At 43.3% G+C, this 27,950-nt stretch overlaps 1 protein-coding gene across 1 annotated transcript; it reads right to left on the bottom strand.

Moving 5' to 3' along the window:
* Window positions 1–24: 24 nt before the first annotated feature.
* PDPR (pyruvate dehydrogenase phosphatase regulatory subunit) lies at window positions 25–27,940 on the bottom strand. Its single transcript, XM_036390211.2, has 18 exons — window positions 27,554–27,940; window positions 26,869–27,168; window positions 23,804–23,937; window positions 22,719–22,800; window positions 22,464–22,627; window positions 21,405–21,526; window positions 20,483–20,600; window positions 18,940–19,089; window positions 15,795–15,987; window positions 13,890–14,014; window positions 12,066–12,221; window positions 11,830–11,963; window positions 11,295–11,443; window positions 9,891–10,003; window positions 9,449–9,543; window positions 8,737–8,826; window positions 8,287–8,469; window positions 25–7,403 (listed from the first exon to the last, which is right to left on the bottom strand). Exons 2-18 carry the CDS (start codon window positions 27,093–27,095, stop codon window positions 6,999–7,001), a joined length of 2,640 nt encoding a protein of 879 aa, XP_036246104.1. The 5' UTR covers window positions 27,096–27,168; window positions 27,554–27,940; the 3' UTR covers window positions 25–6,998.
* Between the last annotated feature and the right edge of the window lie 10 nt (window positions 27,941–27,950).

The following is a 27,950-nucleotide window of genomic DNA, read 5'->3' as shown; positions in this document are numbered from 1 at the left end:
ATAACTAACAGCAAAATTCAGAAGTAGTTAAAATGCCTCTTTATTAATATACAAACCTAGCAACATTTAAGCCAACCAAAATATGAAATGAAATCAAGCATGATATAAATACAGCATACATGACAACATGGCCTCAGTGGAGAGCAGCAAACTCACCCTGACTTGTGCGCTTGGGAACAACTGTCCATGTCCTCTGCCATGGGGTCTGGCAATCAGAGCAGCTCTGTCTCTCCTGAATCCCTCCAAATCCAACCTCAGCAGAGGTGAGACCACTATTCCATTGAAGGAAAAGTACCTGGCATGAGCCTTCTCTGACCCCCCACTGCAAAGGGATTAAAGAGCCTCCCTGTGCTGCTGGAGACAGCTGCTGGCACCTGCTTGCCAAGGCCCTGCAAGCGCAGGGGGAAACGGCCGTAGTGGATGGGGAACCATGCTGCTGCCTGTTCCTTGTCTGTCCCACCTCAGCTACATCCATTACACAGCATTCACAAACATAAGGCACTAGAAGAGTGTTTTCACAGGCTCAAACTTCAGTTGTTCTTAAAATTCTGGCAGCAGCATGCATCAGAAATCTTCCCAGCCCTTTTAAAATCTGGTCTCAGGAGACAAAAGCATGAAGGGGGGGTTTGATGAGTGTCCTGCTGCAAGCCTGACCAGGAGATGCAGGAGAACCTGTCAAGGATTCAGAGATACTAATCTGCCTCTGGTTATACTAGAAGAAGTGAGATCTATCCCACTACGGGAAAAGGAGGGAATTTTAGCATGGAAAAACCTTAGTGGTGCCATGGTGAAAGGCAACTGCACAGTTTTTCCTCCAAAGCACACAAAATGGATCAGGTCCTAGCTGGGATGGCTGACAACTCCCAAGTATTTGCTCTGCTTGTAGCAGGTGTCAAGGATCTGTGTGGGAAGATCAACTGTTACCAGTATTAACAAATCAGTAAATATTAATGTGAACACTTTCCTCATTATAACATACTGCTCTCTTTGTTGAGATTCCTTATTCCAAGCAGGTGGAATCTCTAACAGAACATCAGCCCAGCGTGCCACACCTGCAAAGCAGCTCTGGCTTGTGCTGTAATCCAGAAGCCAGCCTGACATCAGTAATCCAGCCCAGCTTTGAGACAAATGGGAGACGAGAAGTCTCAGAGCCATCTCAGCAAACACAACAGGCGGTAGCAGATCCCCTCCCCTCCCGCTTCTCCTGACTCCTGCCTGCAAATGTCAGCTGGTACAGCAGGGAAGCTTCAGGCAGAGAATTTTGTTTCCTTTAATGCAATGGGACACCCATGGAGTACTCTACACCAGCCCAGGCTTCTTTAGGGAAAGAAGAAAACCCATTACACCAGAAGGAAAAAGTAAATAAATCCATTTTGAGGAGGGGGAACAAACAGGAAGGTGCCAGCCCAGCAGCTGGACAGGCACAAGAGCTCCCAGCTCCATACAAATTCCAGTCTCATACTGCAATAGCAGCTTCCACCATCCTCCAGTGCTTGCTCAAAATTCCCATGTCTGGGTGCACAGCACACAGCTTTCCAGGAAGGAAATCAAATGGCAGGCACAGCAAGTACCCAAACACCTCACCTAAGGCTTTAAGGCATTTATAAATATTCATTCTTTTTTCCTCTCTCAAATGCAAGGACTACTCATGCCAAGGGCTATAAGCATACTGCTACAGCCATAATACTTAAGGAAAGTTTAAAGTGCAAAGAAAACTTTCAAATGCTTTTTAGTGACAGCTTGAAGTCATCAGATGACACCAACATCCACCTTTCTTGAGTTTTGTTCCATGACTGCCTTTTTTTTTTTAATATAAATCTAATCAATTAAAGAAAACTAAGTTTAAAACAGGAAAACCTCTCGAAATAGGCAGAAATTATTCTGATCCAGTATTATAATAAACTTGTTTGGGAAGACAAATGTGAAGGTTGTGAACATTTTGCTCACCATTATCAGCAGCCAAGAGCTGTGTTTTAAATAAAAGTGACTTCTGCCCTTTGCAAGCAACTCCCCATTCCCCTGACATGGGAACTACCTCATTTTTACAGATCTCTTCCCAAAATGTTACCATTCTGTTCAAATGTGCTGGAAGGATGAGGCTGGTGATGTCAGTGCTGTACCTTTCCAGCTACAAGAACATGCCAGGGAGACAAAATTGCTCCAGGCAATCAAGTGCACACAGTCCCCACTTCTCCTGTGTGGAACCATTTCCTTTATCCCAATGAGGGGGACAAATGTGCTCTGGGAAACAAGTGCTAATGCTGTCCCAACTCTGCCTGGAGCCAGGGCTCTCACCTGTCCAGCACCAAGGCTGCAGAGGAAGATTCTCCCTGAGCTGGGAATCGAAGCTGATCATCTATCCAAGGCTGGGCTTAAGGAGTTGAATAATGAGCAAAGGATCAAACCTTCACTGCACCTCTCCTTCCACCTCAGCTCAGCCACTCCATCATCCCTCCACCAATTTTTATTTTGCCATGCCTCACTCTCTGATGGCAAAAGGAATAATGCACTCAGCCACCTGAGGAGGAGACTAAAGAAATGTTAAGGACAGTGGGAAAATCCTGGCACAGGGAAAGGGAGGGTTATATGATGGGATTTACAGCAGCCACAAACCTGCCTGGAGTTCTGATGTTGGTATCAGCACCATCTAAAAGTTGAATAAGTTAAGTTGATGCAGAGACACAGGTCTAGGGCCAACCTGGCTCCGATGACAAAGCATCAGGTAGAAGGAAGAGAAGAACCTTGTGCATGAGAAATTCTACAGCAGCAGAGTTTGGAGGTGTTACAGGAAAAGTAACATGATCAACGGCAACTCAAATGCAACAGTAGAAAGGAGGAATCCAAGCCTACACCAAGATGTGGAGATGCAGTGGAAGTTTTACACAACCTCCTTTCTTTGCTACAAAATAGGAAACTGTTCAGCAAGTCCTATCAAATCTAGATACTGGAGAAAACAAATAGAAACTAAATCTGGCAAAGACAGGTGTGAAAATTACTGTAACACATCCTCCTGAAACAGAAAACATAATTCTAGAAATAGACTATTAATTTTACCCTCAGATTGTTAAATATGAACCATATACTCCTGCTTTTCTAGTGCCAGCTTTACTCAAGCCTTGCATTACTCACTCAAGGTCTAACAAAACAGGATAACTTAGGAAGGGGCACAGCAAGGTTAAGACAATATAATATCTCTGTAAAAATCATTTAATGGGTACTTGGAAGGAATGGAAGGAATCACTATGTCTTCCCTAAGTTCCCCCGATGGCACTTGGGCAAGCCAGCCCTCCCATGGATGCACATTTAGATGGATTCCCTGGCTACCTTCCCTGCAAAGATGCCTCTATGAAAGGAATCTACAGGGCTGCTCCCATTCTGGACAGCAAGACTCAGAGAACTGGTAACAACCCTGTGACTGATACACACGAGGTGCAGAGAGCAGACCTGCAGCTGCTGCTTCAGCACAGAATGAGGCCATTTCCCCTTCTACTGCCACAGAGAGAGATGCTATTTTTGTGTTTCCCAATCCAAGGTTCATAGTCTTACTGTGCAGAATGAGAACAAACCACCTTTTTTAGCAAAAAGCATTTTAAGGCAGTTTTAATGATGAGAATCAGGATGTAGAGTTTTGCAGTCCCTGTTATTTACCATCTTAGATGTAAAGACTATGCTACAGCAGCTTCAAATATCTGATTTTTAATTTTCTAATTTGAAGCTATATTAAAGGTAGTAACTCTTCAACAGATTTAGTTCTTTTTTTAGGCACTCTAATCATCAGATAAAGGGATTAGAGTCTTACATCACTGCTTAATACCTCAAGATGAAAACACTACACTAGAAGGATCTTCCTCCAACTCAGTATCACTATTTTAAAACGTGATCCAATTGTCCTCTTGATGGGTGTTCAAGTTGGTAAAGGCAAACTATTCTTTACACTGTAACTTTAAAAATACCTCCACCAGAAATTAAATCGACTAAGCCTGAGCAGCAGTTAAAGACCTCTCAGGTTCTGATATAAAACAAGAAGAGAATTCATAGCAGGGAAGGTGGGAGTAGGCGTTAATGAGCTGTAAGACTGACAATTACCAAACCACCCAAGTCTCGAACAGCAAACACAGTGTTACACAAAGTGTTGCTATATCTACCATCATGGTGGAAAACTATTTCCACTCTCTATTTTTGGTATGGAAAAGTCAATAGATCTAGACATAAAATAAACCTTCCAGACATAAAATAAACCTTAGCAGACATAATGACAAAAGTAGCTCATAAAACACAATTTTACTGTCAGAACTGCTGGAGAAGAGACATCCGTGTATGAAAAGTTGCCTGAGGAACTAGCAGGCACCATTAAATTAGGGAAAAGAAAAAAATAATCACAGGAAGAATATAATGCAGCTGGAATGAGTGGTTGGTAAAGGACAGCATGCTCCTAGCTTTCCAGTTTGGTCTTAACTAATTCTAACTCTGCAGAGAACTGAACGGCTCAAGCTAAAATCTCTCTTCAGCAGTTTCAATACAAACTTCAGCACACCTTGGCCCTATACTTTGCCTTCTCCTGAAGGAGTATCATGCCTTACCCACAACAGATGGTCAATAAACCCTAAGCAGAAGGGCTGCTCTAAGAAGCTCTAAGAACCCTAAACATAAGGGCTACTCCACATCCTAAATATCACATACAAAACTCTTTCTTTGGTTGAATGCCTGTTTCCATGGATAAAGAAGGCAAAGCAGTGTCCCATAAAACCAACAGAGAAGGACCAAGGTCCTCTCTGGTACACACGTCCAGCATGGGAACAATGGGATCATGGTATCTCTCTAAGCAGAAAAGATATGCAGGTAATTATAGAGTTTAAACTGCTATTAGATGCTTTATGAACCTTTCATTTAAGTGATTAATTCTAACATACCAGGCAAAATTTCAGTTCAGAGAGCAATAATAGGGGAATTTGGCAGAAATGACAAGCAGGCGGAATCTCGCCTACAGCAGCTGCAGAGAGTACTCTGAGCTGCCAGATCTCAAAAAGCTGCCCCAGTGTGGTTAATCCTTTTCAGAAACTGGAGAATTCTGCATGTCAATTCAGAACTAGGCTTGAAATCCTGGAAGAAGCCACACATTTCAGTCAAACTCACCCCAGACAAAGGATGCATGCTCAGAGAAGTGATATCTACATTCAACCTACTATACCATATGCTCAAATCCTAAATTCCCTTACAGTTTCCTGAACTGACAGCCACAGACCCAACTAAAGGCACAGCTTAAAGCAACTAAAGCAGCAGAAAGCAAACTTAAAACAAGAACCAGGGGAGCTTTTGGGCTCATATTTACACTACTGATGCTCACCATTTAACTGGAAAATAAAGTGTCCAAAAGTGGTTCTAGACCATAGAGGAAGTGTTCACCATAGCTTAACAGGGCAGACAACAGTGCAAGGTTGTGTTTGAAGTCCAAAACAGATGCTGAAGAAGAAAGACCATGAGAAGTATGTGGTATCTGAGGCAGGGAAAACATTTAACAGGTCTTTTTCAAGTAAATGAAAAGCGTCTTGGTTTTTGATTGTGCTCAAAATATGAAGAAGATGATGCAAATGTGCACAAGGCAATTCAGCATTGCCCCATTTCTTTACCATTTACCATCAGTGATTGAACTGGCACATTTTGACACCTGAAGAAGGGGTGAATTTCCAGCTGCACCATCTGGAGTATCTGCATGAGAAGCCAGATGCAAAGAGCAGTGCTGAAGAAAAGCACTTTATAATCCCACTGCCATGCTCCCTTCACTCCCTTATTCAACCCCTTCAGCTGAGGTACTACTGAGAGACAAAGAAGTGCAACAGATTTGAGAAGGAAAACAGAAGACAAATTCTTGAGTCCAGCAGGAGCTGCTGAGACCTTTTCTCACCACCAACAGAAAACCCAGTATTTCTCACACCACAGGTGAGACAAATGCTGTGTCTTTTCCTACAATTTCAAAATAACCACAGGCAGCTAAAACTGCAAGATAATATCCCCTCCTGCTGCTCAAGTTCCCCAAACCAACACAAGTTCTCCATGAACCTTGCCAGATGAGTTTGACCAAGTCACATAAACAAAGTGAAAGACAATCCCCAAAGAGACTGTATATTGTGCAGCTTAAACAGAAGCAGCATTTCAACACTGCTATTTAACATTAAACACTAACATCTATCCTTGTTAGAAATCTGTATTCTTGCTAATAAAAAAGAAAAAACAACATTCCTTTATAGAAGTGAAATGCACATTTTGATCTTTGACTATATTTATAGAAGGCCATTTACTTTCAGTGACCCCACACAAAAAATTCAATCCCACCAACAATGCACTTACCAACGCTACTGTCATATCAATACTCTGATGTTAAATCTACTCCCTGCTAGGGAAAAACCAAAGTGGTGGACAAAGGAGGGTAGTGACAGGCTGGACAACACCAAAACCTGTCTCTAGGCTCTAGGCTGTGCTCACACAATGCTTTGTCTCATGCCAGTGAGGTAGCTGATCGTTCTATTGCCGTGTGCATCGACACACCAACCCCTCTAACACATGGTATGTGGAGAGCAGGGTGAGGTCAGCCATCACCTGAACCACAGGCAGCAAAGACCTGCTGTCCCATGCCTTATGCTGGAGAGAAGAGAGGAAGGGTGCAGTCTTCAGGGATTCACCCCAACCCTTCCCATCACTAGAAGGCCAGGGCCTTTTGTGGGGTTCACTCCTACACAGGCATCCCTGCATGTTCAGCACTGTGCTTCATCCACTGGGGCACGGGGGAGGCTGGCAAGGGTTGAAGGAGGAAGACAGACAGGGGTGGGAAAGCTTGAAAATTAAAGTTTTAAAATATACAAAATGTAACACACTGGAAAAAGTTTAAAAGTTGCAAGACAAGAAAGGAAAAGAAAGAAATATATGAGGTGAGGAGAAAGGGCTGGAAGATGGTGGGAGAAGACTCCAGCTTGGGACAAAGGGCAGGTCTAGTCTACACAGCACTACTCCCTCTGGTAGCCACTCAGTTCCACGTCATCCTTGCGGCGCCGCTGCGCAAAGAGGGAGCTGAAGGGGTAGAGCTTGGCTTTGGCCTGGAAGCGCTGCCCGGCAATGTCGATCTCGTACTCTCCCTGGTTGATGAAGTCAGTGGTCACCACCAGCTCCTCTCCCGTCTGCTCGTCGAAGTGGTGCACGAAGCCGAGGCAGACGTGGCGCTCCAGGGTGTAGCTGTAGGCACTGCTGGTGGTCTTGCCCACGTAGCGGCCGTTGCGGAAAATGGGCTCCCCCCACCAGGGCCAGAGGTCCATATCCGTGTCATGGTCCTCGAGAATGAACATGGTAAAGCGCTTGTACACCCCGTTCTGCTTCTGTTCCAGCAGCACGTCCTGGCCAAGAAACTCCATTCCCTGTGGGAAAAGGAAAAGGGAGCATCAGCTGATGTGAGGGACACGAAGTGTGGCAGCTGCTGAGCTGCAGCAGAACAGGTTGCCGACAAGGGCAATTTATGCCCTATCAAAATGGGTTGCCTCCATCACAAGAAGCTCAGCTCAGAAGCTTTGTTATGTTTGTTGCTCCAGATGTTAAAACACACAGAAATGTTTGTGTAGCTGGTCTTTAGAAAAAAATAATTCTAATTTTCACTCTAGTGAAAATCATGTCTCCATTACAGTTTTTGCCATTTTTCTTGTTCCAGAAGTCTACCCTTCTTTATAAACCAGAGGGAAACTGTAACTAATATGAAATTTGTATCCTTAGTCATTACATTCTTGTCTTGAATCAATACAAGCATTTATTTTGGCTCATGCAAAGATGGAAGAAGGAAAACAAGACAGTGATAGAAACAGCACCTGCTACCACAAAAGCGTGATATAACTCTACACTGTTCTACAAACTCCTCTGTTTTATTAAAAATAGAGAACACCTGTTATTGGTGCCTAGTCTCATATTTAACATCATTAAATGACACCAGGTGCACAGGCTGGCTTTTGCTTCATCAGATTGGGAAAACAGTTTAGAGAAGCAAGAATTCTGAGCATCTGTAAGGTGCAGAGCACCTCTGCCACATTGGGCACTGCACACATAAGCAGCATCAGGCACAGGTCACTGGGAATGCTGCCCGGGAAGGAGGAAAACAGAGCATTTTTGTATTTCTAGCAGCTTGCTGAAGTACAAGAATATCTGTTACAGCTACTGCACACAGCTCCATACAAACACATCCATCTGCTTGGCTGGCAGCCTTTCAGTCCAGTTCTGCTCTCCCACCAAACCCCGTGCAGAAGGTGGTTGTACCTTATCCAGCTTGACCTGGAACTCGCGTCCACACTCCATAGGAGTAGTAAAAGCATCCAGATCCTGGCCCCAGAAGGCAAAGAACTTCTCAATGCGCAGGCTGCGGAGCGCGTAGTAACCGGCGTTCCGAATGCCATACTTCTGCCCCATGTTCATCACCTCGTTGTACACGTGCAGGGCGTACTGCAATGGAAGGGTGAAACACACACTGGCATCAGGAGAGAGCAGCAGCATCTGGCACCACCAGTCACTGTCCCCTGCCACTGAAGCACGAGAGCTCTGCTCCACTGGAATGCAATATTAAGCAGAAAAACTCCCCCTGGTGCCTGCAGGCAGCTTTCCTGTGGTGCAAATCAGACATCTCATCACCTGGAGTCAACTTGGAAAATGTTTCCGATTTATGCATGCAAGCAACTGCTTTAATTAGCTCAGGCTGCAGTGCACTCTTACCTCTATGGGGATATAAAGCACGAAGCCAGGTTCTCCTGTGTGAGTGATACTCATGACACGGATGCCATTAGCATAGCCCACGCTCATCTCCTGCAGAATCAGAGGGGGTGAAATCATCCAAACTGGAACACAGCACAGAGATCCAGAAGGAGCACAATGCATAACACATCCACACTGCCCAGCCCTCTCTCCCCTTTGCCCCCTGCACATACTTGCAACAAATTTAAACTTCCAATTCAAATAGTGATGTCACATTATCCAAAGTTGTAAGTCATTTCTTGACACCTGGCAATAAGCCCTGGAACTAGGTCAGGACACAGGTTGTATTCTAGATACAAGACAGAAGTTGAATAGCAACTATCTGCTCAGCCTTTTAACAGGCTGATAGGAGACAATGATGTCAGAGTCCCCGCTCCCAGCTGCCCCTCTGACAGCTTCATAATTGATTATATGAAACACGTCAAGATATCAAATGGTGACAAGTCTACAGTGAGAGGAATACTGAAAACAAATGCATATTCACCTACATATTTAGAAAACACAATCCAAAGACAAGTGAGCCTAGAGAGTTCTTTACCAACCTAGCTCAGTAACTGCAGTAAACCTTCCTGTAAATCTTAATTCTCCTCCAATTATCCAAAACATTTTTCCTGTCCTTCCACCCATGCTTTGAAAAACCTAGCAGAGTGAGAACAAAAGCACAGTCACTCACCTTGCAAAAGAGAGAGGGGAAGTGTTCTGCAGTCATTGGGGCATAGGACAACTCTGACAAGACATCGACAGCACGGGGGCCAATCAGATTGAGAGCTAAAGAGGGGAACAAAACAGCATTAGGATGAAACTGGAGAAGTCTTGCCTAGTGTCTAACATGCTGCTCCAATTCTGAAGTCTTATTGAACCAATAGGTGTGTTTACATTTAAGAACAGAGGAGAAAGTCATTAAATTCTCTCCTGACAGCCCACAGTAAAAGAATGCTGTCTTCTAGCTCATGGCTTGCCAGAAAGAGTCTCTGAACTTCTGTTTTCATCTAAATGTTTGGAAAGGAGACTAAATCTCAACTCCAGGCACTTTAAACAATTAACTGGCATGCAGCAGGAGACACTATTTGTGATTTTGAGCTGTCTGAGGAGGTCTGCTTTTAGTGATTTCCTACCTGTGTACTTCCAGGTCACATCCTCTAGAACCAGGTTGCTGTCATCAGGCAGGCGGTTCTTCAGCCAGGCCCAGCAATGAACTTGTTGGTCAGTAGGGGAAATCATGAAGAAGCTGGAACAGACAAATCAAACCCAAGAAACAATGAAAGAACAACCACAAAGTGAATCAGCTCATTCTTCATTCATCAACTACTCGAGCCATTCAGCAGTTTCCAAGCTAACAGAAGATCAAAACAAGCTGGTTTGTGAAAACCACAGCTCAAGTCTCTGGATCAATGCCATTACATCTGTCATGAAAAGAAATCCCCCACTTCAAGCATTACCAGTGGCCTGGCGACAAGAAGTGACTAGATGTGGAACACAGGGAATTTTGCAGGAAGTTGACAGACCATCTCAAAGGTCACAACTGATTTGCAGAAGGGACTTGCAGCTTTTCGCCACCAGTGATTCTCTTTACTCTGACAGTCAGAGTAGAGATGGTTCACACAGCAATTTCTTGTTTTAGCAGAAGTCTTTTCACACACAATGGTGGTTATTATTAACAGTTTCCAAAAACAGAACTCCACTTGATATGGGAAAATGAGCTGCTTGTGTGTGTGTCTGATACAAACTGTGAGTTAAAGTACATCAACATCTGTAGAAATCACTAGGCAAGGACAGAAGCTACTGGTTTCACAGAGAGGACAATACTTTCAAGCAATACATGAATGCAGACAGAAGTGGAAGAGAAAGAAAAGCTGTTTCTAATTGAAAGAGAAGCAACAAAATGCTTTCACACCAATACAGTGAAAACACACATAGAAAACCATCCAGAAAAATAAATCCAACACTCAGCTGGGACATGGCTATGAAGTTCTTAAAAGCGAGAAAGCTTTCATCGGATGCCAAAGAGAGCCCAGACTGGTGAGTCTAAGGGTAAAATCCTGTGATCATGTCAGCTTGCATGAGAGAGCACAAAGAATGATAAAAGACTGCAGAACTGAGAATTAGAGTACATATACTGCAATGAAAATTGAAATAATCAAAAAGCAGTGCTTTCAATGCACAATCCTAGTAAGGACATTGGTCAGGAGTTGGTTTGCACTTTAAATGGTTACCTAAATTAATAAACTCCAGTGATTGCTAAAAGCAGTCTGTACCTCAATTAAAAAATCAAACATCTAAAGGTCTAACATTTTGAGGAAATCTATGTTCCTCTGTAATCCTGGAAAAAGGTTTATTTTCCCCAATGTTTTTAAGTTCAGAAACTCCCTTTCACTTGAGTTACTGAATTAGGAATACTAGTGGAGAAGTGAAACTTTTTAGTTCAGGGTGGTGACGAAAGTATATGGTCTTCATGAAGAAGCCCTTAAAGGCTTAAACACCAAAAGGGTGATGGCTAAAGATGCTGTCTGCACACCCACCTGCGCTTGCTGAGCCGGGCTATGCTGCAGTCATTCTCATACCCTCCTTTCTCATTAAGCATTCCTGTATGCACAACATGCCCAACTGGCACATCCAGGTCATTTGAGAAGAGATACTGCAGATTCTCCAGGGCCTGGTCTCCGGTGGACTACATGAATCAAAAGGAAGAGAAAGTCAGACAAGCTGCCTGAGCAAAACAAATCCACTGGGGCAGCTTAAGATGGCATCAACATCCTGGCCTAAATTATTTCAATTTGTGATGATTGTGACACTGACATCTCGAGCGTAACAGGATACAACAGTGCCACAGTGCCAGAGGTCAAATTCTATGTATAGACTAAGCTGATATTTCTATAAACTGGGCCCTTGACAGACAAAACCCAACCTGTGATAAATACTGTGGTACAACCTGAGTTTAGCCATACAGTGTGACTTCCTCTATCTATCCTCAATAGGACACAGAGTTTTTTGCAAAAGCAGGCAATAATAAACTAAAGGTCACCTTTACCAGGTGGTCCCTTCCTAGGTACTTACACTTATTTCAAACTTGGTAAAAGATGACATGTCAATAACACAAACTGCTTCCTTACAGCACTTGACTTCAGCACCCACAATATCAAACCAGTCTGGTTTGTAAAAGGTTTTGCTGTGATCCAAATCCAGCAGATCTAATACAAAGAAAAATTGAAGGAAAAATTAATAAACTGGATTAATTAAGACCTTACAGAGACCAATTGGGAAGCACTAGGCAGAGGAAAATATGATCTCACCACTCCCAGGTGGGACAAAATACTTGACTCTCTCAAATCCATGCTTCTCCATCCACCTGGCTCCCTGTGCATCCAGGCGGTCGTACAGCGGTGAAGTGCGCAGCTGCCGGCCAGTCTGGAAGTCCCAGCGGGGAACTTTCAGATCATACATGAGAGCTGCAATGGTCATAAAGATCCTTTATTAGGCAAAGTGATTATCTTTATCTAAACTTTTCTTCCAGATTATCAGTACTTATTAATATCTGAACCATCAATAAACTCCCTCAAAACAGCTCCAACCTTACTTTTCCTGGTTTTGAAAATCCACAAATCCGTTTTGATCCATTTATAGCTCTTCAAAATCAGAGTAACAATATTTGCACAGAACACTTATATTTATAGATACTTATGGTCTCATGACAGTTCTGTAAGAATAACAAAAACTCTATTTTTCATGAAGTCATGCTGCCTAGCATTAATTATGCAGGATTCTTCCCTGGCAGTGCACTATATCAGATATTTTGACAATGCTAATGCTGGAGTAGAGAGTGCATAGCTACAGGGACCATCTCATTTGCCTTCTTAAATAACGGCAATTCAGCCTTTTGTAATCATTGAAGTTTTTCCAAATGGCTTCTCTGTCTGTTCAGCTAGTATAGAATATTTTTATTTAGAAAACAAGTTACTCTAATAAACATTAAGCATCCTCCTTAGTTATCAGTGGAGAGTAATAACTTAAGAATGCTTGAATACTACTTTATAAATATTAAGATTCTACCTAGGTCAGAAACTGCTTAAAACTGAAGATAAGCCAACTAACTCTTACTGAATACTTCCATAATTTCTGCCTCATAGCTAACAATTTAATGAATTTATTGACAATATCTCAAATCGGTACTCCTGAAAGAGAGGGTATTGGGAAAACTAGATTAGCATGGGAATGTAACACTTCAAACACTTCAAATGTAACACTTCATTGTTCACTCTGTAAAAACTAGAGAGATACTGTGGCTATCAGAACTGAAGTTTGTATTGGAAAGCAACTGCAGAATAATGCCCAGAGAATAAAGTGATTTTTTTCTGGGAAGAAGGTCAAAGCAGCATAAGGTTTTTATTCCCCAGATATAGCAGGGCTAAGAGGTTTACCCAGCTTCTCTGCTTTCACCCAAGCATATGTTTTTAGTTTAGAACTTGGTATTCAAGTAATTGTTCCTGTTATGCAACTTGTGGAGCACTTCATACTTCTATTTTGAACTTGAAAAGAAGTCATCCACAATATTCAGACAATATGACAGATATTCAAACAACAGGAGGAAACACAGCCTGGCTTTAGACAAGCAAAATGGCATCTCTAATCTATTCTGCAAGGTATTTATCGCAAACTTTGACAGGAGAAAGCACTATGTCTACGAAGACTTCTGAATTATACAAGATAACTGGGTCACCCAGCCATAAGTTGGAAGTGAAGGTATTGCCACACAGTAATGATGTGCAAAGAATAACAATCTTTGAGACAGTGTAACATTCCCAGTTAAGACCTTGGCGTTGCTTTTTCAGGCTGGAGTCCTACAGAGATACATACAAATTTCCCTATATCAGAGGCAAAGCACAGAAATAGCAGAGAGCAAGGTACCAACAGCATTTTTTTTAGAAAAGTTAATAAGAATGCTGGCATACAAAAAAACCCCTCATCATTTCCTTTCTCCTGGGAAGAGGCTGCATTGCCAGGAAGGAGGTCAGGAAGAAGGAAAATGTTTGTCAGAGTGAGAGCAGAGGAGAGACAGTGTAGCAAAGGGCAAAAACTTGGACAGCCTGGCCAGAGCTAAACGCAGAGACCTCACTTACGCATGACTTCCATCACACGGTGGCGGAGGAAAGTGCGACTGCTCTGAAGGGTTCCAAAACGTTTCAGATCCAAGGGCCAGACATTTTCTGACGGATACCCATTTACTATCCACTCTGCCAGGTACCTGATGGAAGAAATAAAGACAGACTGAGATATCAGACAATGTCTTAAGGAAAAGTGTAGCTCTGAAGTTAGAAGGAAAGCAGTTTGGACTTGAGAATTTCCTACAATAGCAAGAGAGAAGACATTTAACACGGTATTCTAAATACTAGCAGAATCTGGAGAGTTTCCCTTTGTAAAATGCATCCACCAGATTTCTAAATTACTAATTGCCCATTAGGGTGAAGCATACAGGGCAGCAAGAAGTTCAGGACATGTGCTAAATTAAGCCAGAGCCTTGACAGGTAACCTGGCTGACACTGTGTCAAATGCTTGGGTTCTGATACAAAAAGAGGTGCAAATACATTTCAGATGGAGTTTAGTGTTTCTGCTTTCTTATTTCTCATTGCCTGGTGTAGGCTCAGCCACAAACTACCACTGACAGCATTCATTTAGCACAAGGGGCCAGCCAAGTTATGTTTAGCTACATTTCCAGCAGTGAAGGAGGACGGCATTCTCCAGAGCTAATGGACACAGGCAACTCAGAATTTAGCAGAGCAGAAGGCTCTGTTCACAGCCAGTAGACAACAAAACAAAGGGGTTTGGAACTGATCATGAAAAGTTACATTAGCAAGCTCAACTGTTTATTTTGGGCACTGTAGCAACAAATGAACAAACAGTGCTTTTACCTTCAGAAATTACTTTGATTCTTAAGAGAACCTCACTGAAAAGATTCTCTGTATTTCACGTGACAACAAAAAAATTATTATGAGTTGTTTCTCTGGTGAGTTAAACTATTAGACAATAGACAAACTAGTGAAGATAAATGTAGATACTAACACCAGCATGAAAAACAAGCAGTTTTTTAAGAAGGCTGTGTGGCAGAAGGAATGCTCAGTCACCAAAATTAAATGGCAGTCAGAGGGAGAAATGATCGTTCAGCAACTTTGCTGCTGAGATCACATTTAAATGCCTGTCTAAGAATCTGCATTTACACAGGAACTGGATTTTCCTGAGAAATTATTACACCCCTAGCTTACTGTAGAGGACAGTCTCAAACTACTGTCAGCACTGGCATCACATACATGGGTGTTTCATCAGCAACAGATTCACACTGCTTTCAGAGGAATTAACTGCTGTATCAACTTGATTGATCTAAAGACTTCAATCAAATGATAAAGGGGATCATGATACATAGGAGAGGGAATATGAGGGAATATATGATTTGCTAAGCTTTTATTTCTTAATGGTAGTTAAAAAAAAAAAACCATACCAGTTATAGAATCACAGAATAACCTGAGTTGGAACGGATGCACATGTATCACTGAGTCCAACTCCTGGCCCTGGACAGGATAACCCCAAGAATTACCCCAGGTGCCTGAGACCATTGTCCAAATGCTTCTTCAACTCTGGCGAGCCTGATGGTGTGACCACTTCCCTAGGGAGCCTGTTGCAGTATCCAACCATCCTCTGGGTGAAGAACCTTTTCCTAATATCCAACCTAAACCTCCTCTGACACAGCTTTAACAAAGCTTACTTGATCCCCAGCTGCTCAGTGAGATGTGATGCCAGAGGAGAGATGTGCAGGACAGGAGGAGAATCCAACACAGGTTTTAAAGACACACTGGAGAACATGATCAGAAAACAGCAACTGCTCCTCTCCTTCACTCAAGTCAGAAATGAAAGAGGAGCCTTTGTCAGAGGAGTTGACAAATACCAACCAGAACATTGTACACAGGAGGATCATCTGAGCAGTCTCTTGGCTAAAGCCTTACTTACACACACAACAGAGATAGACCACTTACTTGCCTGCTCCCCCACCATAGGAGATGCCAGCTGAGTTCATGCCAGCCAGAACGAAGTAGCCTCGTGCAGTGGGTGACTCTCCCATGATGCATCTCATGTCTGGGGTGAAGGACTCTGGGCAATTCACCAACTGCATGATCTGCAGAGCCTCCAAACCTGGCATCCTGCGCAGGAGGGCACTCAGAAGTGGCCCTAGGACCCAAGACAATAAAGAGAAAAATAGTTTCAATACAATTCAGCTGCTTCAGGTGGAAACTGCTTCCATGTTTTGATAGTCACAGGAGAAATGGCTTACTTGCTGGAATTACACTATTCAAAATGGATCACACAGCCTACAATAAAAGCAGCCATATTGATCCAGATCAAGAGCCCAGTATTATTTTCAGCAGTGCAAGAGCACTGTTCAGTTTTGTTGGGGAAATAGGAACAGACATCAAATAGATACATAGTGAGGAGTACGACCAGGCAAATGTAAAGGAGCCTTGTCACATGCACTCTGCAAACCTCCACCTATCATCAGCTCAGAGGATTTCCTAAAAATTTGGTATATTTTCTGTATTTAGAAACCCATAAATTGATCTCTCTTAAGTACTTGACCAGTCTTTCCCAGCCTCATGAAAAAAATCCAACAGACACAGACAAGGGGTCCCATGTGTTAAAATCTGTTGTATGAGGAATCACTGCCTTTTGTTTTAAAGCTCACACTCAATTTCTTTTTATGCCTCCTACCATTAGAAGAGACAGTGGTCAGGAATCCCCCTTCCAGCCTGTCTATCCCACTCCAGATTCTATAGACCTCTCTTTATTTCCCTTCTGTCATCTCCTTTCCCCAGCCCACTCAGTCACTCCATTCCTGGAAACTATTCCAAGCTTTGATAAGTCTCTTGCTGCTCTTCCACCAGACCTTCTCCAGTCCTATGATACTCTCTGGAAACAGGGAGCCTAGAACAGGAACTAGCATCTGGCAAAACAAGGATTTAGTGTTGCATAATGAACTGTGTTTTCTGCTCCTTTCCCAGTAATTCCTAACTTGTCTTTTGCTTTGACCGCTGCTGCACTGATGTCTTCAGAGAACTAACAGAACTAATACAACCCCCCAAGGTGTGTTCAAAGCCCATCATGTCACATGGTGAAAACAAGACCATCCCCACACACACCCATGCATTGCGTCACTTCACATTTATCCTCATTGAATTTCCTCACTGCTTCACTGCCCAGACACGCTGGAAAAGTCCTTCAGCAACTCTTCACAGTTTGACATTGGAGAGCATTAATAAATGGGTAAGGTATCTACTTGGCTTTTGTTGCCCAAAAGTTACCTCTGCTTAGTACTCCAGATAAAAGCCCTCAAGATTCAGCCCTAAGAGCACTTCTGAGCTTTATGCACAAGCAGTAAAATAATCAGATTTCACATTACTTAAGAAGCTACAAACACCCGTTCTCTGTCTTCCCTCTCTCAAGCACTAGAATTCCAGAATGAGAGCCTGGTGTTACAGGCTATTTTTCTATTGACAAAAAGAGAGATCAGTGCTAGATTTGTTCTCAAACACAGTACAATTCAAGCAACTCCACAGACTATTTTAAAACCAAAAGGTGTTCCAATGACAAAGATCAAAGCAGTAATACAAGAGCTCAAACCCCAGGAACTGTGGCTCTAGAAAAGGATCAAATACTGCCTGAGTTAGCTCTGACTCTGCTCAACTGTTCAGCACATTTGAACGGATAAAAGGGCAAAGCTGGAACATAGCATGCAGCTGCTTCAGAAGCTTGGGCAATCTGGGGGTGCCAGCAAGCAGTGCCTTTTCATTTTATCCAAATGAAAACTGAAAATGAAGTGGGTGCAGAGCTTGAGCAACTCATTACTGAAGCTAATATCTTCAAGCAAGTCTTTAGGCATCTAGGGATCTAAAAACCTTTAGCATATGCCAGCACAACACAGCACCCCACCCTGGCTTCACCCCCTGGAGTTTAAACTTTTACAGTATCAGTATGGTGTCTCTCAGAAATCAAGTAAAATTATTCAATTTAACTTGAAGCACAGCTGGAAGAACATATTATGACTGCAGAAAGAAATCAGTGAAATTCCATCCATTCCTAGGGTCACAGAGGCATGTGTATTCACAAGGGATGCAGAGAGCTCTGATACAAGGGAAAGCTGGATTCCTGAGTACAAGGCAAATTTGAAGATGAGAGGGCACATACCAACTTACCAGGTATCAAAGAGGCAGGAGTGGTTGGGGAAGAAAGGGACTCACAGACCATGCTATGCTCTTTCCTAAAGAAAGAGCCCTCCATGTAAAAATACATGCAGAATATAAAATCAGAATCAAATAAAATGAGAAGAGAAAGACAGAAAAGTTGGAATATAATAAACCACTGTCAATGGTGGGACAAAGTCTGGGAAGCCACAATACCAACTTCTGTCCACAAAGCAACTGCCACTGATAGAAATGCACTTGTCAGTCCCTGATGAAGAGAGCTGCAGAAACAAAATACCACAGCTATGTGGCAGGTCAACAGTGTTGATCCACTGTGTCACAAGAGGAGCAGCATGTGGCACTGACAGTCAACAACTGAAATGGAAGAGCAGTGCTGGGAAGCTGATGTAGTACCTTGCTGCTCTAGAGGAAGGTAACAAATGCTGAAGATTAGAAGGTGTTTTTAAACATTACACAGATATCACAGACTCAAAGAATCCTGGAATGGTTTAGGTTGGAAGGGACTTTAAAGCTCATCTCATTCCAACCCCAGCATGGCGGGGACACCTTCCACTAGACCAGGGTGCTCTAAGTCCCATCCAACCTGACCTTAAACACTGAGCAACTTGTGCCAGTGCCTCATCACTCTCACAGGGACAAATGTCTTAATAATATCTAATTCTGCCCTCTGTCATTTGGAAGCCATTCCCCCTTGTTCTAGCACTCCCTGCCAAAAGTCCCTCTCCAGCTCTCCTGTAGGCTCCTTCAGATACTGCAGCCCTTGGTAAAGGGTTTTTCAGCAAATTACTGACAAATGAAGAGATAAATGAATTTGAGAGAACGTTCATCTTTCCCACAGATCAATGACAGCTGGCATTGCCATGAACTCTGCCTTCTGCTGAAGTACACGTTTCACTGCTGTGGGAACCTTTCTTCCCTAACATACCAAAATGATCCCAGTCTTCTTGAAGGTTCTGGATCTCCAGCTGGTTCCGTCCCTCCGTGAAGAGAGGTTTGGGGTTTTTCTCAAAGCCTCCTGAGAGGATGCCACCCTGCCAGTTGCGTATGTAGATCCGGCCATCGGGGTCCACAATAGCTGCAGAGGGAAGGGAAGAGGTGAGAAGGGAATTGAGAGAAGGCATATCTGTCTCAGGCTGTTGTCCCACAAACACCAATGATGGAGGCCTAGTGACCTGCCAGGCCAAGCCAGCAGTCTCCCAACATGAGAAGGGACAGTCTCAGTTTCCCAGCCCCATGCTGTCACACCATTCTGGTTCTCATGTGACACCCTGGTGAGCCAGTTTAGATTAAACCATGAGCTCCCACCACAGCCATGCAGGATGTTAACTTCTGGAGAGCACAGTAAACTGAATTAAACCTGAGGAGCCTCAAGCCAGCAGGACAGTGTTCGCAGGACTGAGAGGACACAAGAGGGATTCAGAATCCTTGTGGCACTGAGAAGATATTACACTGACTTAGTTCCACTGAAATTGCATCCAAGACCAGACCTTCCACCAAGACATGTCCTGCCCTGCCCCTCTTTCTCTTCCTATTCTAAGAACAGCTAATTTTTAAAAGATCCAGCTTAGTGCAGGCCACCAGCACAAAGAAGGTGGGCAGCACTGGGGTGAGGTCAAGCAGTCAGGACTGAATTGCTTCTTCCACTGGTAATGTGCCAACTTGAAGTATTTATGTTACTCCACCTGACATGCTCCACAGCAATTTTTGCCAAGTTCAGAAAAGCTGAGAATACATATATGTGAATACATACATACATACATACATACATATATATATATATATATATATCCACATACAGAGGTTTTAATTTGTCCAATAAAAGCGAAGCACTTGGACTCCATCCAGAGATCTCAATTCCCTGGACACTGTATACATTACTCACTAGAAGCAGAAAATCTTGGCAACAACTGAGAGTAAATAAGTAAAGCTTTCTACTTGTCAATCACAGTTTTCAAACACAAAGGCTTTTTTTTCAGAGATCCAAAAGCCAGAACACGAGGGAGGAGCAATTACCTCAAGTGTTTGGTTGCCCCTACAGCTCATAGACATGTAAATGCCATTGTAAAGCCTTAGCTTCAGTTGGAGGAAAGGAATAGATGGGCCATTTGGGGCCAGCAGCCTGCAAGGAAAACATAGTGCCAAGACTAGCACACTCTCCAGCCCAGAAATGCCACAATCCAAGACTCAGACACAACTGCTATTCCAGCTAGAGTCAGGTGATTCTCCTGCTAAGCTGATGAACTCTCAAGTCATTTTCTGCAGGAAAAGCTTTCCTAAGAGTAAAGAAAGACATTCTTTCTACCACTGAAGAAGGATATTCAAAGCAATTCAGACAGAAGGACCTCACAATCCCAAATGAGCTGAGGACCGATAGCCCAAGGTTGGCCTTTCTGTCACAAAATACAGGTCACCTTGGAAAGGCAAGTATAATTCACCAAGAAAAGTGAGAAGAGCTGAAGAATCCTTACTTGGTAAGCTGCTTGACAGAGGCTCCTGCAAAGGATGTGTCAGGAGGTAGAAGTGTTCGCAGGCATGGACTGGGATATGGACCGGTTCCTCCCCAGAGTGGCCCAACTCATAGGCCCACTGAAACCAAAAAAGTGCAGGTCAGAATGGAAAAGAAAAAAAACCAGCTTCAGGAAAAGAGCAGGACACAAGCAGCATTCTGATTTTGTTTTCATAAAATACCAAGATTTGGTTCAGACCCTGAGACATTAAACAGACACGATTTTTTTCTCTTTTCTTAGAATTTGAACTGTTTTGGATAAAGACTAGAAAAGTGGGGCCCCAACTCAAAACTAAGAAGTACTAATTTACAAAACAAAAGCAAAATAAGATCTGTAGACCAAAGTCAGTACTAGGTTGAGCACCTAGAAGCAGAATAGTCAGCATTTAGGTGCCTGAACTAAGACCCTTTATTAACAAGGGGGACAGCTGCTAGGTGAGAAACTGCAATTGTCAGGTGTATTTTCTAGCAGAGAAGACATACACTAAGGAGTAAAAGCAAATAAATTTTTCATGAGGGAAGTGAGAAAGAAGGGCCTGGCTCCCTAACAGCCAAAGCAAAGTTCTTCCTGTCAGAAGGGTGAACCTCTCAGCAGAGAGACCGTGGACAGAGCTGCACCAACAAGCTGCAGATACTTCTCAGCAGGTTAACACCCAGCCTTTGGTGCACTGCCAATGGCAAGCACTGCTTTTCCTCCTTCACTTCTCCTTATCCTGCTGGGATAAGCTGATGAGCAACATGATTCGATCTACTCCAGCAAATCAAGCCAAAGCACAAACCATTAGAAATCCCAAAAGGAAAACAAACAAAAAAAAAGAACCATAGGGAAGTGCACGTATTCCTAAGCCACAGAAACAAGAAAGAAAAACTTTAACTAATTCAACCTGGCCAGCACAGTTGACGAAGTACTCGCATTGAATGCGCCCTCTGTCAGTCTCGACTCCGGTCACCCGGCCCTTCTGGATTGTGACATGACTGACACTCGTCCGCTCGTGAATCTGGACACCTGGAGTGGGTCACAAAGTCAGCATGCCATGAGCCTTCTTTCTAATGTGTCAGACTGCTAGCTTTAAACCCTCATGCTCAACCAAAATGCTTATTTTCTCTTTGAGACAAAATTTCTATTCTTGACCCAGTAATTCTTAAGCAAAACTCTATTATTTGTAAAACATCACATGTACAATTTGTACAGGCTGAGACTGTGAAGAGTACAGTTTTTCTTCCCATGTGACAATCTGGATGATAAATAGACCCCCAGTATCAACAACACAAAAAAAAAAAAAAAAAGAGTCTCACTTTCTATTACAATTCCTTTATGCAACAAATTTGTAGTTTCAGATGTCATGACTGGTTCTCTTATGGGAAATAAGTAATTTTGTGGGAAAAAAAAAATCAATAAGCAGTATGTAATCAATCTTGGCTAAAAGAAACTGAGAGGTATCCTCCTAAGCAGCTTCTTCTGATCTGATGGACTTTTATCCTTAATGATCTTTATTTCCTGTTATCTTATTTAACCTTTCCCCCTACTTTTAAACCACACACTGGTCAAACAGCATTTATTAATACACTTCCAAACCTATTTCCAAAGCATATGTGCTCAATTAAATACTCCACAAGGCTCAGCCACTCTTTTTCATTTGTAGGTAATTAACTGTTTTGATGTGTAATTATGAGTGAATTCTAGGAAGGAAAGAGTGCATGCTTTTTCAGAGAAATATGTAACCACTACGGACAACAAACAGGTGCTTGAACTATCCCAGGAAACCTGTAAACATCCAGCATATTGAAAAATCAGCCTGCTTTTTCAGAAATAAACAGGTTTAAAGAATCTGAACTTCACAGAAATACAGAATTTTGGTCTTCAGGGCTCAGTGAGAATATCAAAAGAGATGCAAACATAGCTGTCATGCAGGAGAGCACTCTATAGATAAAAAAGCTCCTACCATTCCGTGAGGCAGCGGTTGCCAGAGCCAGACTCACGTTGGCAGACGACACGAGTGCATCTTCTGGCACATACATGGCCCCCACGAGGTCATGGATGTTGATCAGTGGGTGGAGCTGTGACACTTTCTTAGGGCTGATAATTTCACATGGTATTCCCATTACACTGCCACAGAACAGAAGAAACACGATGTCATTTGTCTTGCAGGAGAGCTGGTGCACACAGAAGCTGAGTTGTATTTCCTGCTCATACGTACTTCAGCGATGAAGCAATGCGCTTCAGAGAGATCAGTCGGTCCTGAGTCTGAGCCAGTGAAATAGAGCCTGTCTTCATGTACCCTATGACAATGACCAAAGTCAAGTCAGATTTGGACAGGATCTTCAATTCCTTTCCATCTCAGACTCACTGCTTTAATATAATTGCAGACTTGTTGCTTCCACTACTCAGGAGCCTGGAAATCTCACATCCTCAAATAACTTTAAACACTTATGAGCTAGTAATTAAAAAGTGCATGAGAGAACTTTTTAAAAAAGCAATTTAATTTTTAATTGTGTTCTCTTTCTACTTCATATACTCCATATACTTTTATACTGTTTATAAAAAAAAACCCTGAATTTCACACATGGTAGCTATTAAAAGAGAGAGAAGTTGAAAGTGATCTAATGACTACTCAGAAGAATAAAACTTAATCAACTAAAAGTAGATATTATATCACTCCAACACCTGCACTAAATTAGTATTCATCTTAATTGCAGGCATAGTTATGAATCTCTACTGAGGTATTCATTTGTCTGACATACATGACAAGTTCTTATCAGAAGAAAGCTTTTAGTGATCAAGTTCTTCCTATCAGGTACATGCCCAGACATTTTGGAGGGAGAGGGAAAATCTAAACATAATCTTTTTTGTTATTTCCAGGGCGAGACTTCAGTAAGAGACACAGCTTTGCCTATGCTTCAGTGCTCCTGTTAACCACACTTTCTTTTTGAGAGGAGAATCACTGCACAGAACAGGCCAACTTGCTCCAGTCACTGCAATACATTTTCCATGTCCTTGTGGAAATTCCCTTGTCTGCCCAAGTTACAGACAACGTGCAAACTGTCACAATTTGCAGGTAGTCTGCCTTCAGTTTGCCCATCTGATATCCTTCTCCCCATTCTGATTACACTGGTTACATCACTTTGCATCTGATTAGGTCCATATGCATTGTTTTTGAACAGGACTTTCAAGCCTTAAGACACTGAAAAACCACAGTCAGTGTGATTTTATTGCTTATTCACGTATATTTCAGTGTCAGTACTTCAGTTTCCCAATGATACTCCATGCTGGCACTTTCAGTACCTGTTTGCACTCCTGTCTCCTGTTCCAGCTGCTGGTAGAGCTTGTTTGAATAGTGTGCCATCTTCAGCTCTATGGACACGGGCCTGGCTGTGCTCACAATGCCAGCACAGAATCGAGTGGTGCCAGCAGCCAACCTGCAGGAGAAGGTGCAGAGAAGGGCCCTGATCATACAGCTGCCAGGTACACACTCCACACCAGGCTGCTCCAGCAGCTCCACTGGCAGCACAAACCACACAGCAACTTCTCCCCCAAACACATCAGAACTACACTAAGCTGGACGATGCAGGGCTGACACAACCTCTAGAATGATATTCCTTCCACTCACTTTTGAAAACACAATGCATTCCAAGACAATTTCTCTTTAACAAGTCTTAAAAACGGACATTTTTCAAAGAAAGCACTTTTTGAATAAATAAAAAAAAAATCTTACACTTAAGGTGAGCTGCCTGATTCTTTCTTTCTCCAGGAAAGATTTCCATCAAATCAAAATGAACTTGTCTTGCATCTTTGAAGACTACAGTATGAGCAAGTCCCTCTCACCCTGTAACAACTGCCATAGACAGACACATGTTTCTTATCCCTTCTAGGACTGTCTCTAAACCATTGAGCTGTTTGTGAAGAGCTGCTCTAGGGACAGAAACCTACACAACTCCATGCAGCATGGACAGGGGAAGACAAGGCAATTAGATTTAAGCATCTCCCTTGCAGCCTGCTTCCACAACAATTCCAAATTACCTTTGCTGCTGCTGAAGCCATCTTGTATTTCTCCATTTGACACAACTGCTTGCAGCCCAGCATGTCTATATTCTCTCAGTAATTCAATCTATGATTCAGTTGGGTAAGGAATATTTGCTGCACCCCTACTCAACAACAACCCAAAGAGAAGAAGCACAGTCTTGCCATGCTGTGCTCCTCATAAGAGATTTCTGCTACTGCAATATTCCTCCTTCTCCTTGAGCATGCACAGACTGAGCCTACACAGCATCTTAATTCACTGCAGATCTTTAATGGGCTGTTCAAACCCTGCTCCAAGCTAGCAAAAAAGACATTCCCTTGCAAACACAGCCCAGCACCCACTCTGCTCAGAATGACCACACTCACAAGGTCTCAGATGAGAATACCCAAATCCTTTTCTTTGCAGCTAGAAAGAACCTGCTGCTTCCCAGCCACACAGACTCCAGGAACCACGGCTAATTATTCCTGAAGGCAGTATCAGGTGGGAAGCTCTAAAGTAGATGATAAATAAACAGTCCAGCACTTATTTAGGGCATTGGAAGCTGCTACAATAAACACCTCTTCGAACCCTAAAGTCTCAGTGGTGTCTCATGCCCAGGATCCCCAAACTGCTTAATTAAAACACCACAAATGACTCTCAGAAATGGACATCTACAACAACAGGGGAAATGTTGGGATGCACAGCTTTCAACAGGAACTCTGTGCTCTGCTACAGAGAGCTGACCAAACTCACTGAGGGCACTTCTGCTCAGCCAAACCATAACAGTCTTGGCTATTTTACAGAGAGCCACTAAATCCTCCAAAGTGGATAATCTGAGCATTTAACCAGCTTACAGGGTGATGTTTTAGTGATGCTTGCTTACAACCTGTTGCAATCTCTGGAGCTTTGCTGGCTGTGTAATGCTTTGCATCCTGCTCTGAGAGGTCAACAGGGGCTGCAGGAGTAATAGGGATTTTTAGTTCTTTTAAAATGGTCCAACATCTTTGCCAGCTGCATTGTTTTACATGATCACCTGTGATTACAGCAGAGCAGCTAAATATCTCCCAAAGGAACTCCCAAAGGGTTTTCCATGCACCATGGAAAACCCACACCAGAGCAGAGTTCTCCTGATGGGAACTGCAGCACATGCAGGACACTCACTGGAGCCCAGAACTAATCACACCCCCCTGTGTCACCTTCATGCTGCTCAGGGCACTGTGGGGAAGGAGAAGACCCTGGAGTGCAGGAGTAAAGTTGACCAAAACAAAGGTGGTGTTTTAATGCTTGCTTTTCGTTTCTCACTACCTGAATCTAATTATATAAAGTCATTATTTTAGATTAATTCTCCCACAGATAAGTCTGTTTTTCCCATGGCAGTACAATCTCCATATCTTTATCCTGATCCACAAGTTCTCTCAGCTTAATTTCTCTCTGTTTTGCAGAGGGAAATGGCATGGATGCATGGCAGTCTGGCCATGAGCCATGGCCACCCCACCACAATCACACAAGGGATACTCTTCACCTTGCAGAGCAGCCCTGTGCTTAGGAGGGGGCAGTTGGTGTTGTTATTAATGTTCAGTATAACCTTATTTCACCCAGGGAAAAGGTGAAGAGATAGAAATAACACATTACAGCAGATACTGTTCTGCACAGAAGTCTTGCTTTGTCGGGTTTTGTTTTGAGTTGACTGTATGATGCTTTTATTTTTAATAGTTTTATTTTGTTTATGTTGAATAATAAGTTTTGCACTTTTAAGAGTGTTCTAGAGAGTGAAAGGAGGAGACAGGAGAAGCAGCAGTTTCTTTCAGACACTGTACTCACTCCTCCACATTCCTGCTCCTAAACTGTTGTTGTCTGCGGATGGACAGACAGTGAGACAGAGCTCTCTTTTGCTTTTAGTTAGTTTTAGCTAGCTGAAGCAAAGAAGTACCCTAAACTTTTGGTTTTTTTCCTTCTCCTTAAACCTCTTGAAACCTGCTCTGAACTAAACACCCAGAAAAGCACCAGCAGCTGCATCTGTAGCCCACCAAACAGAGCCTAACCTGCAACATTTCCAACACCAAAGAAACTAATCAAAGACTAAATAAGCTAAGCCACAACCCAAAAAAAAAACTTCCTCAATTTGTCATCTCTTTTAAAGTAGCAAAAAATTTTATTGTTTAATATTGTTTAAATTTTATTGTTTAATAAACAGTTTTTTTCCACCTTTCTCCAAAAAAGTATTTTCTCCCAAACCAGTATAAAAAAGAGCCGATTAAATCTGCTTTCCTACCAAAACTCCTTTAAAAAATTCTCTCCCAAATTTGCTTTAAACCTAAACAAATACAGGTTTTTAACAAGAAATCCTTACCTGCCCTGCTCAAGTAAGACTATATCCTTAAAGCCCATCTTGGAAAGGTGATAGGCCACAGAGGTGCCCATGATTCCACCACCACAGATGACAACCTGTGCCTGGGCTGGCAGGGAAAGCGGGTGAGGCTCTGCTGTGGTGGAGGTGCTTCGCTGGGAGCCGGTCATCCTCCTCCATTTCGGGTGAGCCGCCCGCCACTGGATATCGGACAGCAATCGGAGAAACATCCCGGCTGCTCTTTGTCAGCTTTCCTAAAGCACCGCCTAGATGTGTTCAGATGTTACCTCAGCACTACTCCTTCTAGGAAGGAAAAGATGAGACTCACATTACCACTTATGACACACAAGGCTGGCAGCGGGACACATCACGTGGTGTGCCGGGTATAAGTGGACATGAGAAAGCTGATGAGCAAACAAACAGGAGGGCAGTTACTCCTCAAACAACCTTGCCGTTAAGATTTAAACTTAGGTCATGAAATACGAACAGAGCATTACACCTTTGGTTTTAACACAGTGCAACTTGACAATGAGCAAAAAAACCAAACGAAAGGTGGAAAAGCTCTCACACCAGTGACAAGGAGAGCTGAAACGGCCACCAGGCACAGATCATGCTCTGGAATGTTTCCGAAAGCCAGAAGTAATTAGGGCACAAATAAGCTTGATTATTAACGCTGCCAGGCCTTTACCTGAAGAAGGAAACGAAGTCTGTGGTCAGAGTAACTGGCACAGGGCACTGGAGAGGCCCCTCCGGGAACAGCTTTACCACAAGCTTTACCCCAGGGCCTTGCTGCGGCAGCTCCCCCAGCAGCAGCAGCACCGGAGGTTCCCACACTCGCAGACTCCGCTCCGTGCCGGCAGCCTGAGGGACGGGGGTGTCAGGGCGCGGGGTGTCAGGGAGCCCCAGGCCTGGGGGCCCCCCGCTTCGGCCTGCTCGCCCCCGCCGGCGTCCCCGACCCCGCGCCGCAGGGCGGCCGGGCGGGGAGTGAGGGCACGGAGCGGTGCCGGTGCCGGGCGCGCCGGGGTCGCGGAGCGGGGCCCGGCTCGGCGGGGCCGCGCCGGCTCACCTGGGCCAGGGGGAGGCCG

Source organism: Molothrus ater, chromosome 12, assembly GCF_012460135.2.
Source record: "Molothrus ater isolate BHLD 08-10-18 breed brown headed cowbird chromosome 12, BPBGC_Mater_1.1, whole genome shotgun sequence".
Taxonomy (NCBI): Eukaryota; Metazoa; Chordata; class Aves; order Passeriformes; family Icteridae; genus Molothrus; species Molothrus ater.
Note: the sequence above shows the minus strand (reverse complement) of the source record. Positions and strands in the feature narration are given on the sequence as shown.